Source organism: Gigantopelta aegis, chromosome 9 (assembly GCF_016097555.1).
Source record: "Gigantopelta aegis isolate Gae_Host chromosome 9, Gae_host_genome, whole genome shotgun sequence".
In the NCBI taxonomy this organism is placed as follows: Eukaryota; Metazoa; Mollusca; class Gastropoda; order Neomphalida; family Peltospiridae; genus Gigantopelta; species Gigantopelta aegis.
Genome location: NC_054707.1, coordinates 15985025 through 16007057, shown reverse-complemented (window position 1 = coordinate 16007057; position 22033 = coordinate 15985025). Strand labels below are relative to the sequence as shown.

Genomic DNA, 22033 nt, shown 5'->3' with positions numbered 1-22033 from the left:
CACATTTCTGAACTAGCTTAATCTTTGATTTTTTAACAAAGCATTGCATCTGCTGGAAGAGAAATACATTGTTTGTTTATTTTGTTTAACGACACCACTAGAGCACATTGATTAATTTATCATCAGCTATTGGATGTCAAACATTTGGTAATTATGACACGTAGTCATCAGAGGAAACCCGCTACATTTTTCCTAATGCAGCAAGGAATCTTTTATATGCACTTTCCCACAGACAGAAAAGCACCCCAACCTTTGACCAGTTGTGGTGCACTGGTTGGAATGAGAAAAAATCCAATCAGTTGAATGAATCCATAGAGGTGGTTCGATCCTGTGACATAAGCACCTCAAGCGAGCACTCAACTGACTGAGCTAAATCTCGCCCTAGAAATACATAGAAACAGATGATTAGTTGTAACACTGGTGTGTCTGGGTTACGGTGGTAAAGCACTCACTCGATGTGTGGTCAGTCTGGGATCGATCCCTGTTAGTGGGCCCATTGGACTATTTCTCGTTCCAGCCAGTGCGTCATGACTGGTACATCAAAGGCCATGGTATGTGCTATCCTGTATGGGATGGTGCATATAAAAGATCCCTTGCTACTAATGGGAAAATGTAGTGGGTTTCCTCTCTAAGACTCAAAAATTACCAAATGTTTGACCATTAATTAATCAATGTGCTGTAGTGATGTCGTTAAACAAAACAAACTTTTAAATTTGTTTCACTGGCAGCAATTAACTCATGTCCAGATTATGACTAAAACATTCACTCTGCTTGGAATACATTTTCCTTTCTTGAGGTTTTTATTTAGACTCTCAACTCCTCCATTATAATTTTTGCTTCTTTGCCTCTGGCTCAAAGTCGTCTTCCCAATCCACATCCTCTGTAAGCTGCAACAACTCCTCATCGAGAACGTTATCGCACTCAAATGAAGAATCTTCTTTTGAAGCAGTTGTGAAAAACTTGTCAATCGATACCTGCTTACGACTCTGATCTGAAGCAGAAAAGATATTATTTTGTTCAGTGACATTCCAGCAAATATTGTTTAATCAGCAATTATTGATTAATCAACAATATTTAGATGCGCCTCCAATGGAACCGTAGACACTACGTACAGCAACAGTGTCGTATCACAGGGAACACTTTGTTCAGTATCGTATCGCGATTTGCTACACAAGTTTCAGAGATCACTATACAATTTTGAAACAATTAACTGTTAAATTACACTACAATAACTGTCATAAATGTTTTGTCAATTGCTTTTTTGTACACAATGTGGTTTGTTTCCTTTGATGTCCAGTGTGCAGACTGATCGTTGTGTTTTTTTATGTGTGGAAAAAAAAGTGTGCATTCGGAAATAGCGGAGATATGTGCTGGAAAATATAGTAGGGTGCTGGAAAATAAAGGAGGGCAGAGAACGTGAAAGGAGGCCGCCCCGCTTAAATGGAGCAGCGAGAACACTGTAACAGTAGTTGCTAATCAATTTTCAGTTCACTAGAAATATTGCTAATAAAGATTTTGAAAACAAAATGTTCCCTGTATCATAGCTAATGGTTAAATACATGTATATAATCAATGAAAACATAAGACTACAGCACCTATCATAGCTATAATGGTTAAATACATGTATATAATCAATGAAAACATAAGACTACAGCACCTATCACAGCTATAATGGTTAAATACATGTATATAATCAATGAAAACATAAGACTACAGCACCTATCATAGCTATAATGGTTAAATACATGTATATAATCAATGAAAACATAACACTACAGCACCTATCATAGCTATAATGGTTAAATACATGTATATAATCAATGAAAACATAACACTACAGCACCTATCATAGCTAATGGTTAAATACATGTATATAATCAATGAAAACATAACACTACAGCACCTATCATAGCTATAATGGTTAAATACATGTATATAATCAATGAAAACATAACACTACAGCACCTATCATAGCTATAATGGTTAAATACATGTATATAATCAATGAAAACATAACACTACATATCACAGCTATAATGGTTAAATACATGTATATAATCAATGAAAACATAACACTACAGCACCTATCATAGCTATAATGGTTAAATGGAACACAATGTGGCCTGACGGACTTAATGAGTATGACCCAAGCAGTCATTGACTCTTCTTTTGTTACTTTCCCCCAGTCGGCTTATCCTGTGATTTTTTTAGTCTTTAAACTTGACATTTTCACTAGAACTGTTTTTATTCACCTGTTTTTAATGCTGAACTCCTGGTTTTATGTTTAGTTTGCTCCTGAGGATGTCAGCATTTAGCTGACGAAACGTTGAGCTTTTTAACTTGAGATTTTTAATTGTGGTTTTTAGACAGACTTTATTTTATCAGAGCATATAATAGTAACATTAAATATGTGAACAATCAAATCGGAGAGAACAGCAGAAATATTTACTAGTAATGGTTAAACCACAGTATTTATCATAGCTAACGTTAAATGTGTACACAATGGAAACCACAGTATTTATCATAGCTAACGTTAAATGTGTACACAATGGAAACCACAGTATTTATCATAGCTAACGTTAAATGTGTACACAATGGAAACCACAGTATTTATCATAGCTAACGTTAAATGTGTACACAATGGTTAAACCACAGTATTTATCATAGCTAACGTTAAATGTGTACACAATGGTTAAACCACAGTATTTATCATAGCTAACGTTAAATGTATACACAATGGTTAAACCACAGTATTTATCATAGCTAACGTTAAATGTGTACACAATGGTTAAACCACAGTATTTATCGTAGCTAACGTTAAATGTGTACACAATGGAAACCACAGTATTTATCATAGCTAACGTTAAATGTGTACACAATGGTTAAACCACGTTAAATGTGTACACAATGGTTAAACCACAGTATTTATCATAGCTAACGTCAAATGTGTACACAATGGTTAAACCACAGTATTTATCATAGCTAACGTTAAATGTGTACACAATGGTTAAACCACAGTATTTATCATAGCTAACGTTAAATGTATACACAATGGTTAAACCACAGTATTTATCATAGCTAACGTTAAATGTGTACACAATGGTTAAACCACAGTATTTATCATAGCTAACGTTAAATGTGTACACAATGGTTAAACCACAGTATTTATCATAGCTAACGTTAAATGTGTACACAATGGAAACCACAGTATTTATCATAGCTAACGTTAAATGTGTACACAATGGTTAAACCACAGTATTTATCATAGCTAACGTTAAATGTGTACACAATGGTTAAACCACAGTATTTATCATAGCTAACGTTAAATGTGTACACAATGGTTAAACCACAGTATTTATCATAGCTAACGTTAAATGTGTACACAATGGTTAAACCACAGTATTTATCATAGCTAACGTTAAATGTGTACACAATGGTTAAACCACAGTATTTATCATAGCTAACGTTAAATGTGTACACAATGGTTAAACCACAGTATTTATCATAGCTAACGTTAAATGTGTACACAATGGTTAAACCACAGTATTTATCATAGCTAACGTTAAATGTGTACACAATGGAAACCACAGTATTTATCATAGCTAACGTTAAATGTGTACACAATGGTTAAACCACAGTATTTATCATAGCTAACGTTAAATGTGTACACAATGGTTAAACCACAGTATTTATCATAGCTAACGTTAAATGTGTACACAATGGAAACCACAGTATTTATCATAGCTAACGTTAAATGTGTACACAATGGCAACCACAGTATTTATCATAGCTAACGTTAAATGTGTACACAATGGTTAAACCACAGTATTTATCATAGCTAACGTTAAATGTGTACACAATGGAAACCACAGTATTTATCATAGCTAACGTTAAATGTGTACACAATGGTTAAACCACAGTATTTATCATAGCTAACGTTAAATGTGTACACAATGGTTAAACCACAGTATTTATCATAGCTAACGTTAAATGTGTACACAATGGTTAAACCACAGTATTTATCATAGCTAACGTTAAATGTGTACACAATGGTTAAACCACAGTATTTATCATAGCTAACGTTAAATGTGTACACAATGGTTAAACCACAGTATTTATCATAGCTAACGTTAAATGTGTACACAATGGTTAAACCACAGTATTTATCATAGCTAACGTTAAATGTGTACACAATGGTTAAACCACAGTATTTATCATAGCTAACGTTAAATGTGTACACAATGGCAACCACAGTATTTATCATAGCTAACGTTAAATGTGTACACAATGGTTAAACCACAGTATTTATCATAGCTAACGTTAAATGTGTACACAATGGTTAAACCACAGTATTTATCATAGCTAACGTTAAATGTGTACACAATGGTTAAACCACAGTATTTATCATAGCTAACGTTAAATGTGTACACAATGGTTAAACCACAGTATTTATCATAGCTAACGTTAAATGTGTACACAATGGTTAAACCACAGTATTTATCATAGCTAACGTTAAATGTGTACACAATGGTTAAACCACAGTATTTATCATAGCTAACGTTAAATGTGTACACAATGGTTAAACCACAGTATTTATCATAGCTAACGTTAAATGTGTACACAATGGTTAAACCACAGTATTTATCATAGCTAACGTTAAATGTGTACACAATGGTTAAACCACAGTATTTATCATAGCTAACGTTAAATGTGTACACAATGGTTAAACCACAGTATTTATCATAGCTAACGTTAAATGTGTACACAATGGTTAAACCACAGTATTTATCATAGCTAACGTTAAATGTGTACACAATGGTTAAACCACAGTATTTATCATAGCTAACGTTAAATGTGTACACAATGGTTAAACCACAGTATTTATCATAGCTAACGTTAAATGTGTACACAATGGAAACCACAGTATTTATCATAGCTAACGTTAAATGTGTACACAATGGTTAAACCACAGTATTTATCATAGCTAACGTTAAATGTGTACACAATGGTTAAACCACAGTATTTATCATAGCTAACGTTAAATGTGTACACAATGGTTAAACCACAGTATTTATCATAGCTAACGTTAAATGTGTACACAATGTTAAACCACAGTATTTATCATAGCTAACGTTAAATGTGTACACAATGGTTAAACCACAGTATTTATCATAGCTAACGTTAAATGTGTACACAATGGTTAAACCACAGTATTTATCATAGCTAACGTTAAATGTGTACACAATGGTTAAACCACAGTATTTATCATAGCTAACGTTAAATGTGTACACAATGGTTAAACCACAGTATTTATCATAGCTAACGTTAAATGTGTACACAATGGTTAAACCACAGTATTTATCATAGCTAACGTTAAATGTGTACACAATGGTTAAACCACAGTATTTATCATAGCTAACGTTAAATGTGTACACAATGGTTAAACCACAGTATTTATCATAGCTAACGTTAAATGTGTACACAATGGTTAAACCACAGTATTTATCATAGCTAACGTTAAATGTGTACACAATGGTTAAACCACAGTATTTATCATAGCTAACGTTAAATGTGTACACAATGGAAACCACAGTATTTATCATAGCTAACGTTAAATGTGTACACAATGGTTAAACCACAGTATTTATCATAGCTAACGTTAAATGTGTACACAATGGTTAAACCACAGTATTTATCATAGCTAACGTTAAATGTGTACACAATGGTTAAACCACAGTATTTATCATAGCTAACGTTAAATGTGTACACAATGGAAACCACAGTATTTATCATAGCTAACGTTAAATGTGTACACAATGGTTAAACCACAGTATTTATCATAGCTAACGTTAAATGTGTACACAATGGTTAAACCACAGTATTTATCATAGCTAACGTTAAATGTGTACACAATGGTTAAACCACAGTATTTATCATAGCTAACGTTAAATGTGTACACAATGGTTAAACCACAGTATTTATCATAGCTAACGTTAAATGTGTACACAATGGTTAAACCACAGTATTTATCATAGCTAACGTTAAATGTGTACACAATGGTTAAACCACAGTATTTATCATAGCTAACGTTAAATGTGTACACAATGGTTAAACCACAGTATTTATCATAGCTAACGTTAAATGTGTACACAATGGTTAAACCACAGTATTTATCATAGCTAACGTTAAATGTGTACACAATGGTTAAACCACAGTATTTATCATAGCTAACGTTAAATGTGTACACAATGGTTAAACCACAGTATTTATCATAGCTAACGTTAAATGTGTACACAATGGTTAAACCACAGTATTTATCATAGCTAACGTTAAATGTGTACACAATGGAAACCACAGTATTTATCATAGCTAACGTTAAATGTGTACACAATGGTTAAACCACAGTATTTATCATAGCTAACGTTAAATGTGTACACAATGGTTAAACCACAGTATTTATCATAGCTAACGTTAAATGTGTACACAATGGTTAAACCACAGTATTTATCATAGCTAACGTTAAATGTGTACACAATGGTTAAACCACAGTATTTATCATAGCTAACGTTAAATGTGTACACAATGGTTAAACCACAGTATTTATCATAGCTAACGTTAAATGTGTACACAATGGGAAACCACAGTATTTATCATAGCTAACGTTAAATGTGTACACAATGGTTAAACCACAGTATTTATCATAGCTAACGTTAAATGTGTACACAATGGTTAAACCACAGTATTTATCATAGCTAACGTTAAAATGTGTACACAATGGCAACCACAGTATTTATCATAGCTAACGTTAAATGTGTACACAATGGAAACCACAGTATTTATCATAGCTAACGTTAAATGTGTACACAATGGCAACCACAGTATTTATCATAGCTAACGTTAAATGTGTACACAATGGTTAAACCACAGTATTTATCATAGCTAACGTTAAATGTGTACACAATGGTTAAACCACAGTATTTATCATAGCTAACGTTAAATGTGTACACAATGGTTAAACCACAGTATTTATCATAGCTAACGTTAAATGTGTACACAATGGTTAAACCACAGTATTTATCATAGCTAACGTTAAATGTGTACACAATGGAAACCACAGTAAACCACAGTATTTATCATAGCTAACGTTAAATGTGTACACAATGGTTAAACCACAGTATTTATCATAGCTAACGTTAAATGTGTACACAATGGTTAAACCACAGTATTTATCATAGCTAACGTTAAATGTGTACACAATGGTTAAACCACAGTATTTATCATAGCTAACGTTAAATGTGTACACAATGGTTAAACCACAGTATTTATCATAGCTAACGTTAAATGTGTACACAATGGTTAAACCACAGTATTTATCATAGCTAACGTTAAATGTGTACACAATGGAAACCACAGTATTTATCATAGCTAACGTTAAATGTGTACACAATGGTTAAACCACAGTATTTATCATAGCTAACGTTAAATGTGTACACAATGGTTAAACCACAGTATTTATCATAGCTAACGTTAAATGTGTACACAATGGTTAAACCACAGTATTTATCATAGCTAACGTTAAATGTGTACACAATGGTTAAACCACAGTATTTATCATAGCTAACGTTAAATGTGTACACAATGGTTAAACCACAGTATTTATCATAGCTAACGTTAAATGTGTACACAATGGTTAAACCACAGTATTTATCATAGCTAACGTCAAATGTGTACACAATGGTTAAACCACAGTATTTATCATAGCTAACGTTAAATGTGTACACAATGGTTAAACCACAGTATTTATCATAGCTAACGTTAAATGTGTACACAATGGAAACCACAGTATTTATCATAGCTAACGTTAAATGTGTACACAATGGTTAAACCACAGTATTTATCATAGCTAACGTTAAATGTGTACACAATGGTTAAACCACAGTATTTATCATAGCTAACGTTAAATGTGTACACAATGGTTAAACCACAGTATTTATCATAGCTAACGTTAAATGTGTACACAATGGTTAAACCACAGTATTTATCATAGCTAACGTTAAATGTGTACACAATGGTACACAATAAACCACAGTATTTATCATAGCTAACGTTAAATGTGTACACAATGGTTAAACCACAGTATTTATCATAGCTAACGTTAAATGTGTACACAATGGTTAAACCACAGTATTTATCATAGCTAACGTTAAATGTGTACACAATGGTTAAACCACAGTATTTATCATAGCTAACGTTAAATGTGTACACAATGGTTAAACCACAGTATTTATCATAGCTAACGTTAAATGTGTACACAATGGTTAAACCACAGTATTTATCATAGCTAACGTTAAATGTGTACACAATGGAAACCACAGTATTTATCATAGCTAACGTTAAATGTGTACACAATGGCAACCACAGTATTTATCATAGCTAACGTTAAATGTGTACACAATGGTTAAACCACAGTATTTATCATAGCTAACGTTAAATGTGTACACAATGGTTAAACCACAGTATTTATCATAGCTAACGTTAAATGTGTACACAATGGTTAAACCACAGTATTTATCATAGCTAACGTTAAATGTGTACACAATGGTTAAACCACAGTATTTATCATAGCTAACGTTAAATGTGTACACAATGGTTAAACCACAGTATTTATCATAGCTAACGTTAAATGTGTACACAATGGTTAAACCACAGTATTTATCATAGCTAACGTTAAATGTGTACACAATGGTTAAACCACAGTATTTATCATAGCTAACGTTAAATGTGTACACAATGGTTAAACCACAGTATTTATCATAGCTAACGTTAAATGTGTACACAATGGTTAAACCACAGTATTTATCATAGCTAACGTTAAATGTGTACACAATGGTTAAACCACAGTATTTATCATAGCTAACGTTAAATGTGTACACAATGGTTAAACCACAGTATTTATCATAGCTAACGTTAAATGTGTACACAATGGAAACCACAGTATTTATCATAGCTAACGTTAAATGTGTACACAATGGTTAAACCACAGTATTTATCATAGCTAACGTTAAATGTGTACACAATGGTTAAACCACAGTATTTATCATAGCTAACGTTAAATGTGTACACAATGGAAACCACAGTATTTATCATAGCTAACGTTAAATGTGTACACAATGGTTAAACCACAGTATTTATCATAGCTAACGTTAAATGTGTACACAATGGTTAAACCACAGTATTTATCATAGCTAACGTTAAATGTGTACACAATGGAAACCACAGTATTTATCATAGCTAACGTTAAATGTGTACACAATGGCAACCACAGTATTTATCATAGCTAACGTTAAATGTGTACACAATGGTTAAACCACAGTATTTATCATAGCTAACGTTAAATGTGTACACAATGGCAACCACAGTATTTATCATAGCTAACGTTAAATGTGTACACAATGGTTAAACCACAGTATTTATCCAGCTAACGTTAAATGTGTACACAATGGTTAAACCACAGTATTTATCATAGCTAACGTTAAATGTGTACACAATGGCAACCACCAGCTAACGTTAAATGTGTACACAATGGTTAAACCACAGTATTTATCATAGCTAACGTTAAATGTGTACACAATGGTTAAACCACAGTATTTATCATAGCTAACGTCAAATGTGTACACAATGGTTAAACCACAGTATTTATCATAGCTAACGTTAAATGTGTACACAATGGAAACCACAGTATTTATCATAGCTAACGTTAAATGTGTACACAATATTTAAACCACGTTAAATGTGTACACAATGGTTAAACCACAGTATTTATCATAGCTAACGTTAAATGTGTACACAATGGTTAAACCACAGTATTTATCATAGCTAACGTTAAATGTGTACACAATGGTTAAACCACAGTATTTATCATAGCTAACGTTAAATGTGTACACAATGGTTAAACCACAGTATTTATCATAGCTAACGTTAAATGTGTACACAATGGAAACCACAGTATTTATCATAGCTAACGTTAAATGTGTACACAATGGAAACCACAGTATTTATCATAGCTAACGTTAAATGTGTACACAATGGTTAAACCACAGTATTTATCATAGCTAACGTTAAATGTGTACACAATGGTTAAACCACAGTATTTATCATAGCTAACGTTAAATGTGTACACAATGGTTAAACCACAGTATTTATCATAGCTAACGTTAAATGTGTACACAATGGTTAAACCACAGTATTTATCATAGCTAACGTTAAATGTGTACACAATGGTTAAACCACAGTATTTATCATAGCTAACGTTAAATGTGTACACAATGGTTAAACCACAGTATTTATCATAGCTAACGTTAAATGTGTACACAATGGTTAAACCACAGTATTTATCATAGCTAACGTTAAATGTGTACACAATGGTTAAACCACAGTATTTATCATAGCTAACGTTAAATGTGTACACAATGGCAACCACAGTATTTATCATAGCTAACGTTAAATGTGTACACAATGGTTAAACCACAGTATTTATCATAGCTAACGTTAAATGTGTACACAATGGTTAAACCACAGTATTTATCATAGCTAACGTTAAATGTGTACACAATGGAAACCACAGTATTTATCATAGCTAACGTTAAATGTGTACACAATGGTTAAACCACAGTATTTATCATAGCTAACGTTAAATGTGTACACAATGGTTAAACCACAGTATTTATCATAGCTAACGTTAAATGTGTACACAATGGCAACCACAGTATTTATCATAGCTAACGTTAAATGTGTACACAATGGTTAAACCACAGTATTTATCATAGCTAACGTTAAATGTGTACACAATGGTTAAACCACAGTATTTATCATAGCTAACGTTAAATGTGTACACAATGTTAAACCACAGTATTTATCATAGCTAACGTTAAATGTGTACACAATGGCAACCACAGTATTTATCATAGCTAACGTTAAATGTGTACACAATGGTTAAACCACAGTATTTATCATAGCTAACGTTAAATGTGTACACAATGGAAACCACAGTATTTATCATAGCTAACGTTAAATGTGTACACAATGGTTAAACCACAGTATTTATCATAGCTAACGTTAAATGTGTACACAATGGTTAAACCACAGTATTTATCATAGCTAACGTTAAATGTGTACACAATGGTTAAAACCACAGTATTTATCATAGCTAACGTTAAATGTGTACACAATGGTTAAACCACAGTATTTATCATAGCTAACGTTAAATGTGTACACAATGGTTAAACCACAGTATTTATCATAGCTAACGTTAAATGTGTACACAATGGCAACCACAGTATTTATCATAGCTAACGTTAAATGTGTACACAATGGTTAAACCACAGTATTTATCATAGCTAACGTCAAATGTGTACACAATGGTTAAACCACAGTATTTATCATAGCTAACGTTAAATGTGTACACAATGGAAACCACAGTATTTATCATAGCTAACGTTAAATGTGTACACAATGGAAACCACAGTATTTATCATAGCTAACGTTAAATGTGTACACAATGGTTAAACCACAGTATTTATCATAGCTAACGTTAAATGTGTACACAATGGTTAAACCACAGTATTTATCATAGCTAACGTTAAATGTGTACACAATGGTTAAACCACAGTATTTATCATAGCTAACGTTAAATGTGTACACAATGGTTAAACCACAGTATTTATCATAGCTAACGTTAAATGTGTACACAATGGTTAAACCACAGTATTTATCATAGCTAACGTTAAATGTGTACACAATGGAAACCACAGTATTTATCATAGCTAACGTTAAATGTGTACACAATGGTTAAACCACAGTATTTATCATAGCTAACGTTAAATGTGTACACAATGGTTAAACCACAGTATTTATCATAGCTAACGTTAAATGTGTACACAATGGTTAAACCACAGTATTTATCATAGCTAACGTTAAATGTGTACACAATGGTTAAACCACAGTATTTATCATAGCTAACGTTAAATGTGTACACAATGGAAACCACAGTATTTATCATAGCTAACGTTAAATGTGTACACAATGGTTAAACCACAGTATTTATCATAGCTAACGTTAAATGTGTACACAATGGTTAAACCACAGTATTTATCATAGCTAACGTTAAATGTGTACACAATGGTTAAACCACAGTATTTATCATAGCTAACGTTAAATGTGTACACAATGGTTAAACCACAGTATTTATCTAGCTAACGTTAAATGTGTACACAATGGAAACCACAGTATTTATCATAGCTAACGTTAAATGTGTACACAATGGTTAAACCACAGTATTTATCATAGCTAACGTTAAATGTGTACACAATGGTTAAACCACAGTATTTATCATAGCTAACGTTAAATGTGTACACAATGGTTAAACCACAGTATTTATCATAGCTAACGTTAAATGTGTACACAATGGAAACCACAGTATTTATCATAGCTAACGTTAAATGTGTACACAATGGCAACCACAGTATTTATCATAGCTAACGTTAAATGTGTACACAATGGTTAAACCACAGTATTTATCATAGCTAACGTTAAATGTGTACACAATGGAAACCACAGTATTTATCATAGCTAACGTTAAATGTGTACACAATGGCAACCACAGTATTTATCATAGCTAACGTTAAATGTGTACACAATGGTTAAACCACAGTATTTATCATAGCTAACGTTAAATGTGTACACAATGGAAACCACAGTATTTATCATAGCTAACGTTAAATGTGTACACAATGGAAACCACAGTATTTATCATAGCTAACGTTAAATGTGTACACAATGGTTAAACCACAGTATTTATCATAGCTAACGTTAAATGTGTACACAATGGCAACCACAGTATTTATCATAGCTAACGTTAAATGTGTACACAATGGTTAAACCACAGTATTTATCATAGCTAACGTTAAATGTGTACACAATGGTTAAACCACAGTATTTATCATAGCTAACGTTAAATGTGTACACAATGGTTAAACCACAGTATTTATCATAGCTAACGTTAAATGTGTACACAATGGTTAAACCACAGTATTTATCATAGCTAACGTTAAATGTGTACACAATGGTTAAACCACAGTATTTATCATAGCTAACGTTAAATGTGTACACAATGGTTAAACCACAGTATTTATCATAGCTAACGTTAAATGTGTACACAATGGAAACCACAGTATTTATCATAGCTAACGTTAAATGTGTACACAATGGTTAAACCACAGTATTTATCATAGCTAACGTTAAATGTGTACACAATGGTTAAACCACAGTATTTATCGTAGCTAACGTTAAATGTGTACACAATGGAAACCACAGTATTTATCATAGCTAACGTTAAATGTGTACACAATGGTTAAACCACAGTATTTATCATAGCTAACGTTAAATGTGTACACAATGGTTAAACCACAGTATTTATCATAGCTAACGTTAAATGTGTACACAATGGTTAAACCACAGTATTTATCATAGCTAACGTTAAATGTGTACACAATGGTTAAACCACAGTATTTATCATAGCTAACGTTAAATGTGTACACAATGGAAACCACAGTATTTATCATAGCTAACGTTAAATGTGTACACAATGGAAACCACAGTATTTATCATAGCTAACGTTAAATGTGTACACAATGGTTAAACCACAGTATTTATCATAGCTAACGTTAAATGTGTACACAATGACAACCACAGTATTTATCATAGCTAACGTTAAATGTGTACACAATGGTTAAACCACAGTATTTATCATAGCTAACGTTAAATGTGTACACAATGGAAACCACAGTATTTATCATAGCTAACGTTAAATGTGTACACAATGGAAACCACAGTATTTATCATAGCTAACGTTAAATGTGTACACAATGGCAACCACAGTATTTATCATAGCTAACGTTAAATGTGTACACAATGGCAACCACAGTATTTATCATAGCTAACGTTAAATGTGTACACAATGGTTAAACCACAGTATTTATCATAGCTAACGTTAAATGTGTACACAATGGTTAAACCACAGTATTTATCGTAGCTAACGTTAAATGTGTACACAATGGTTAAACCACAGTATTTATCGTAGCTAACGTTAAATGTGTACACAATGGTTAAACCACAGTATTTATCGTAGCTAACGTTAAATGTGTACACAATGGAAACCACAGTATTTATCATAGCTAACGTTAAATGTGTACACAATGGTTAAACCACAGTATTTATCGTAGCTAACGTTAAATGTGTACACAATGGTTAAACCACAGTATTTATCATAGCTAACGTTAAATGTGTACACAATGGTTAAACCACAGTATTTATCGTAGCTAACGTTAAATGTGTACACAATGGAAACCACAGTATTTATCATAGCTAACGTTAAATGTGTACACAATGGTTAAACCACAGTATTTATCGTAGCTAACGTTAAATGTGTACACAATGGAAACCACAGTATTTATCATAGCTAACGTTAAATGTGTACACAATGGTTAAACCACAGTATTTATCATAGCTAACGTTAAATGTGTACACAATGGTTAAACCACAGTATTTATCGTAGCTAACGTTAAATGTGTACACAATGGAAACCACAGTATTTATCATAGCTAACGTTAAATGTGTACACAATGGTTAAACCACAGTATTTATCATAGCTAACGTTAAATGTGTACACAATGGTTAAACCACAGTATTTATCATAGCTAGCTATAAATGTGTACACAATGGTTAAACCACAGTATTTATCGTAGCTAACGTTAAATGTGTACACAATGGAAACCACAGTATTTATCATAGCTAACGTTAAATGTGTACACAATGGTTAAACCACAGTATTTATCATAGCTAACGTTAAATGTGTACACAATGGTTAAACCACAGTATTTATCATAGCTAACGTTAAATGTGTACACAATGGAAACCACAGTATTTATCATAGCTAACGTTAAATGTGTACACAATGGTTAAACCACAGTATTTATCATAGCTAACGTTAAATGTGTACACAATGGCAACCACAGTATTTATCATAGCTAACGTTAAATGTGTACACAATGGAAACCACAGTATTTATCATAGCTAACGTTAAATGTGTACACAATGGCAACCACAGTATTTATCATAGCTAACGTTAAATGTGTACACAATGGTTAAACCACAGTATTTATCATAGCTAACGTTAAATGTGTACACAATGGCAACCACAGTATTTATCGCAGCTAACGTTAAATGTGTACACAATGGAAACCACAGTATTTATCGCAGCTAACGTTAAATGTGTACACAATGGCAACCACAGTATTTATCGTAGCTAACGTTAAATGTGTACACAATGGCAACCACAGTATTTATCGCAGCTAACGTTAAATGTGTACACAATGGTTAAACCACAGTATTTATCATAGCTAACGTTAAATGTGTACACAATGGTTAAACCACAGTATTTATCATAGCTAACGTTAAATGTGTACACAATGGTTAAACCACAGTATTTATCATAGCTAACGTTAAATGTGTACACAATGGCAACCACAGTATTTATCATAGCTAACGTTAAATGTGTACACAATGGTTAAACCACAGTATTTATCATAGCTAACGTTAAATGTGTACACAATGGTTAAACCACAGTATTTATCGTAGCTAACGTTAAATGTGTACACAATGGAAACCACAGTATTTATCATAGCTAACGTTAAATGTGTACACAATGGTTAAACCACAGTATTTATCATAGCTAACGTTAAATGTGTACACAATGGTTAAACCACAGTATTTATCATAGCTAACGTTAAATGTGTACACAATGGTTAAACCACAGTATTTATCGTAGCTAACGTTAAATGTGTACACAATGGAAACCACAGTATTTATCATAGCTAACGTTAAATGTGTACACAATGGTTAAACCACAGTATTTATCATAGCTAACGTTAAATGTGTACACAATGGTTAAACCACAGTATTTATCATAGCTAACGTTAAATGTGTACACAATGGTTAAACCACAGTATTTATCATAGCTAACGTTAAATGTGTACACAATGGCAACCACAGTATTTATCATAGCTAATGTTAAATGTGTACACAATGGTTAAACCACAGTATTTATCATAGCTAACGTTAAATGTGTAAACAACGAAATCAGAGAACAGGACTGTAGCAAATGACTACATTTGTAAACAATGGAATCAACAAGATTATAGCACCTATTACAGAGATTTATCCAGGCATTCTTTGGGTCCGAACATAGGTCCCTTTCAAAAAGAAAGTGGCATTGAAAATTCCCAATTTCTGGACTGAAAATTCCCAATGTTTATATTTAATTATGTCTTCTAATAAATAAATTTAACAATGGTGTACTGCTTGAAAAAATATCCCAAGTATGATTTACTTGTGCTAATTTTCTTAATCCCATCAGACATGGATATAACTATGAATATATATAAACCTGCATTAAAGCAAACTGGTAGATGTGTTTGCAATGGAACTGGAAAGATTACAGCATATACCACAGCTGACGTATCAAGAATTTAAAAAAATGAAATTATGTCTAACAAAAATTACTTTGATTTTTATCACAAGTCGAAGTTGGTTTCTGTTCATCATGTTCTATTTTGGTGTGGTCCTTGTCAAGTTCTTCATCGTGATCGGAGTCTTCGATAAACGACTGTTCAAAGAACTGCATTATCTCCTGTGTTTTAGAATCCTGCAACACAAACATTACAGCTCTCAATTTTCTTGTTTATTTTTAGCCCAACTGTCGGGGTCTGATCTGTGATCTCACAGAAAAAGTTAATTTCTATTTAACACCACCACTACAGGGCTAGAAATGAAGAAAAAAATCTACATGCACCAGGTGCATGCTGGAAAAAAAGTTACATGCACCATTAAAATTCTGCATGCACCAAAAATAAGGTAAATCCTGTTAACAATGAGGAGAATACTATTTTAATTACCTTGATTACAGTGTTGATTTTTTTTTTTATACGAAGCTATTCGGAATTATTCGGCAATACCTATATTTATTTATTAACAGTACCGGAACGTTATACAACTGCATTTATTACTGATTATTGATCAAATTTGAAAATTTCACCCAACGTAAACGCCTTACAGAAATCTATAATAGGCCCATTACAAAAACGTACAAATATTTGTGTTTTGTATTAAGCAAGTTATCAACTTTTTTAACTCGATAAGATCTGTTGGTATAATATAAATTAGCCTACGGAATTCGACGAGAAGTTGCGATTGAAATAATCACTGGCTGACTTCGAGTCAACTACGCGAGTAACGCACCTGCATGTTCACAATCATCTGATCAAGTGCCCATATCTGAGGTCGAAAATGTTCAAGGCAGTTACGGTACTTTGTATTGATCACAGATCTGGCGGAGTTCAATTTGTCAGTGACGACAACAACTGTGTTATGCGCATGGATACCCCAAAGTCGGTCACGGAAATGACTGAAAGGGCGCCATCGTTGTAAGTAGGATTATGGGATACAAAATGGATGCGCCCATAAGATAAAAGCTATCGTTTTCATGTGGCGAACAGATTACGAAATGCATACGCAAAATTCAACAACTTGAGTCTGAATCTGGTAGACAACAGGATACTAGTATGCGCAATACACAGTACTTGAAAAATATTAGCATGCACCGCGTGCACCCAGTTTTAAAAGTTACATGCACACGCAAAAATTTAGCATGCACCGGTGCATGTACTAACACTGCATTTCGAGCCCTGCACTAGAGCACATTGATTTTTTGAAGTTGGTTTTGTTTAACACCACTAGAGCACATTGATTTATTAATCATCGGCTATTGGATGTCAAACATTTGGTAGTTTTGACAGTCTTATAGAGGGAAACCCGCTATATTTTTCCTTTAGTAGCATGGGATTTTTATACGTACCTTTCTACAGACAGGACAGTGTTTGTTATACCAGTTGTGGAGCACTGGCTGGAATAAGAACTTTTTTGCCTTGGACTATATTCAGGGTTTTTTCAATGGCATGGGTTTTTTTTCCGTGGACATTTTCTTAATTGCAGGGGTTGAAGTGGGATCTCTATAATAGGTTTATGACAAGCACTAGGCTACCTTTTGATGTGTTGTATCTGCATCATAAAAATTATCCTTGGTCAATCCCGCCTTACTGAGTACATCCAACTTGGTCTGAACAAGCGGCCTACAAAATAAAACAAGCTAGTTCATGAACTGGATATTTCTATTTGTCAAAGAATGAAACAGAGAATACTCTGATCGTTTTCTCTTTTAAGAATACTTAACTTGACCTCATACAATTGCATATTCCCCCATGTTAGTAGACTGGTCCGAACATCCTAACAGCCAATCGGATGGCTAAAACAACATTGGGTATGTCAAAACCTCATCTTGTGTTTCCTGCCTAGCGACCAAAATTTTATGCATATTATTTCGGAATATCCAAAATGTAATGTTTTAAAAAGAATCAAAAAGTTGGTTTTAATAATAATTCAGTTGACCGATTCTCAGATATGTTTAATATGCAGCCAAACCAATACGCGGCCAACTAGTCTAATAAAATAAAATGCATTCGGAACAATTCAGCAGATTTCGATTACCAGCATACAGTTACATTGAGAGTGCTCGATTGGGTGACTGGAATCCAGTGGGAACTATTATTAAAATTCCACCAATCGAGCGTTTGCATGTGTTTTGCATCAATTTCACGCAGAAAATTACATCATTACGGAAGCTGGAGTATTTCAAAGACAAAAAAGAAAATTAAATATGTGTTCTTCTAACTATATTTGTTGAACTGTAATAGTGATAAGAATTGTGGTTTAGTCGTCGATTTACGTTTACGTGAAAAACTAGGTTTACGATATTTTGCGAAATTGGGCCCTGGTATGTAATAATTAAAGGTAACACACCAGATGAAGTCGTCTGCTGTTCCCTGGGCTACTAGATAGTGCACATTCACGGAGTCCTCTTGTCCCAGTCGGTGGGCCCGGTCCTCCGCCTGCACCAAAATCTGAATAAAACAAATTTTAGTGTTAACACTAGAGCTGTAATGATAGAGCGATACAGTATCATATCGTGATACGAGGGCCACGATACGATACATCGATTCAGGACAGCTGTATCGCGATACAATACGATACATTCATGTTTTAATAATTTTTGGTAAAAAAGTTGAAGCAGACATTTACATACTTACGAACATGCACAGTAGAGCAATGAAAATATAATTTCGACATTCAGTTGGTGGAATTTCTGAGCATTTGGTTATCATGTTTAATAAACTTGAACTAAACAGTTTAATTATCGATGATTGATATAAAAAAATAAAGTATCATGACCCAAGGAAATTAAATAAACTTTTGTTGGTATAGTATTTTTTGGATGTCAGGTTAATTTTTTACAACTACAGGTATAAATCACAACATAGGTTATATATTTTATGTAAGTTTTAGGTTTTAAACATAGTAACAAGGAACTTTTAATTGTTCCCACAGAAAGAACATACAAGCGTAAAAATTATACATCAGGATTATATCACTTGTCAGAATGAAGTATTGTTCATGTCACTTATAGCCTTAAACGCACAATACCACCAAAGCTGAATTGCAATCCCATGATTTACACGACTGCAATCGAAAAGGTTGTTATGTTTGTTTAATGATACAAAAAAAGCACATTGGCTACTGAATGTCTAAACATCTGGTAATTCTGACATGTAGTCTTTAGAGGAAGGAAGCCTGCTACATTTTTTCATTAGCAGCAAGGGACGCAAACCACATTCATTCATTTCAACTTATTTTCGTGCTTATATCCAATTAAGGTTCAAGCACGCTGTCCTGGGCACACACCTCAGCTATCTGGGCTGTCTGTCCAGGACAGTTCGTTAGTTGTTAGTTGGTTAGTGGTTAGTGAGAGAGAAGAGGGTGTAGTGGCCATACACCTACCCATTGAGCCCTTAAGAACTCACTCTGGGTTGGAGCCGGTACCGGGCTGCGAACCCTGTACCTACCAGCCTGTAGTCCGATGGCTTAACCACTACGCCACCGAGGCCGGTCGCAAACCACAACCTTTGATATGTTGAGCTAGGTCCCCACCCCCCCGTACCCGATTTACATGAATGCAATAATAATGATAATTTATCGCGTTGTCACGTAATACTTACTCCAGGATTCCAAAACAACTCTGCAAAAATCACTAAAGATGCTGAAGACAAGTTGATACCAGCATTTGCTGCTGTGATTGACAAGATGGCTACCTTAACATCAGGGTTTGTTTGAAATTTTTGGCACACAATGTTCCTCTGCTCAGATGACGTTCTCCCATCTATTCGGATATACTGGACTTCTCCCTAAATGTAATATTCACCATTAAATATCTAATACCTAGTGAATGCTACGTAGATTTACTTCATGTAACCAAAAGAATTTCTAAAAGAAGACATTTTGAAATATGGCCGCCACACTGCAACCGTAAAATGTGAGTGTGGACTGAAAAATTGTATTAACAATTATTCCATTTATACCTTAATGTCACAGAAAAAGAAGGTATTTCTAAACTGAGTGAATCAAAGATTGCTTAAAGTTATTATGGAATAAAATCATTCAACTTAATGCTATACTGCATTTTTCATGTACTTATCATGATATAAAACATTCTTCAATCAAGCTATTTTTTTCTTAAACTTTTTGCTAATCTATACAAGACTGCCATACACTTTACTTTTATCATAAAAACTCCCATTATTTACCTCTAAAATATATGTTCTCATTCACAGTAAATACATGTACCTTTCTGGATTTCTGAAAACATTCACATAAACTTTCAATTATAATAACAATAAATTGGATATTGTTAATTTTGAATTATATATTTCAGTACTTATCCAGGGCTTTTAGATTATGATAGCCCCACTCCCATGGCTAGTGATATTCAATGTTGGGCTAGTAAATAGCTACTATTGCATTGCCCAACGACTAGTGAAAAAAAAGAAGTCAAATGTTGCAGTTATTTTGTATTTATAAATATTCTGACCCCACCCAAACCCCAATGTTAGTGTTTTAAAACTCTATCTCCCTCTTTAGGTAACATATCTGATTATTACTATTATTTAGTAAAATTGTATTAACTTAAAAGTAAAGTAGGGCTAGTGAATTTTTAATTGTGGCTAGTAACTTTTTAAAAATTACTATCCCATGGCTAGTGGATTAAAAAGTTTTTTTTAGAAGCCCTGACTTATCTCACCTTGAATGCAGATATGGCTTCTTCTACAGCTGCCAACATTTCTTGATGATGGGCAAAAACAAGCATCTTCTTATCACCTTCCAGCAAATCCAATATATAATCCCTGCAGAACATCACTATTATATTGCTAGACTGGTGTAATTCATTTACATGATCCTATTACTACCACACACACACACACACACACACCCAATAATTTTGACTTCTTTTTTTTTGATAACCTTTACATCTCGACTGAATGTAAAACTTGTAGCGAGACTAACGGATCGAGACTAACTTGAGTTACAGTTACGGGCAAATAACCTTTGAATCATGCCCCCAGACCCCCCAATAATGTCCACCATGCTACGGGCCTGCCTTTAGAGTTTATATTATGCTGACGTCCAAAAGAAACTTTACAAGGCTTGAAATAATTATTGTATTATAGAAAACCAATAAACTGTACTGTGGGATATGAAAGTATCATGAAGTTCAACATCTAAACGTCACAATGCACTTTGTGATACATGCAAAGTGTTTGTAAGGTGATTTCTAAATTGGTTCTTTTCTATTAACAACAATATTGATCAAATTATTCAAATTTTATGAATGTAAAGTTTCTTTTGAACGTCAATATATATCTACAGTAAAGTACTCTTAAATGAACTAGAAGGGAACATGATAGTTTGTTATAACAGTAATTCATTGTATACATTTGCATCCATTAGTTATTAATGTATATATTAAAAAAAT

At 33.2% G+C, this 22033-nt stretch overlaps 1 protein-coding gene across 1 annotated transcript in view; it reads right to left on the bottom strand.

Moving 5' to 3' along the window:
- Positions 1-601: 601 nt before the first annotated feature.
- Positions 602-22033, bottom strand: part of LOC121381097 (SWI/SNF-related matrix-associated actin-dependent regulator of chromatin subfamily A-like protein 1) — a 36548-nt gene continuing 15116 nt past the window's right edge. Inside the window, exons 12-17 of the mRNA XM_041510207.1 lie at positions 21302-21404; positions 20223-20408; positions 18970-19070; positions 18155-18242; positions 16618-16759; positions 602-991 (exon numbers count right to left, since the gene is read on the bottom strand). Of these exons, the coding sequence (XP_041366141.1) occupies positions 825-991; positions 16618-16759; positions 18155-18242; positions 18970-19070; positions 20223-20408; positions 21302-21404 (787 nt within the window). The 3' untranslated portion in view covers positions 602-824. The remainder of the gene's footprint in view (positions 992-16617; positions 16760-18154; positions 18243-18969; positions 19071-20222; positions 20409-21301; positions 21405-22033) is intronic.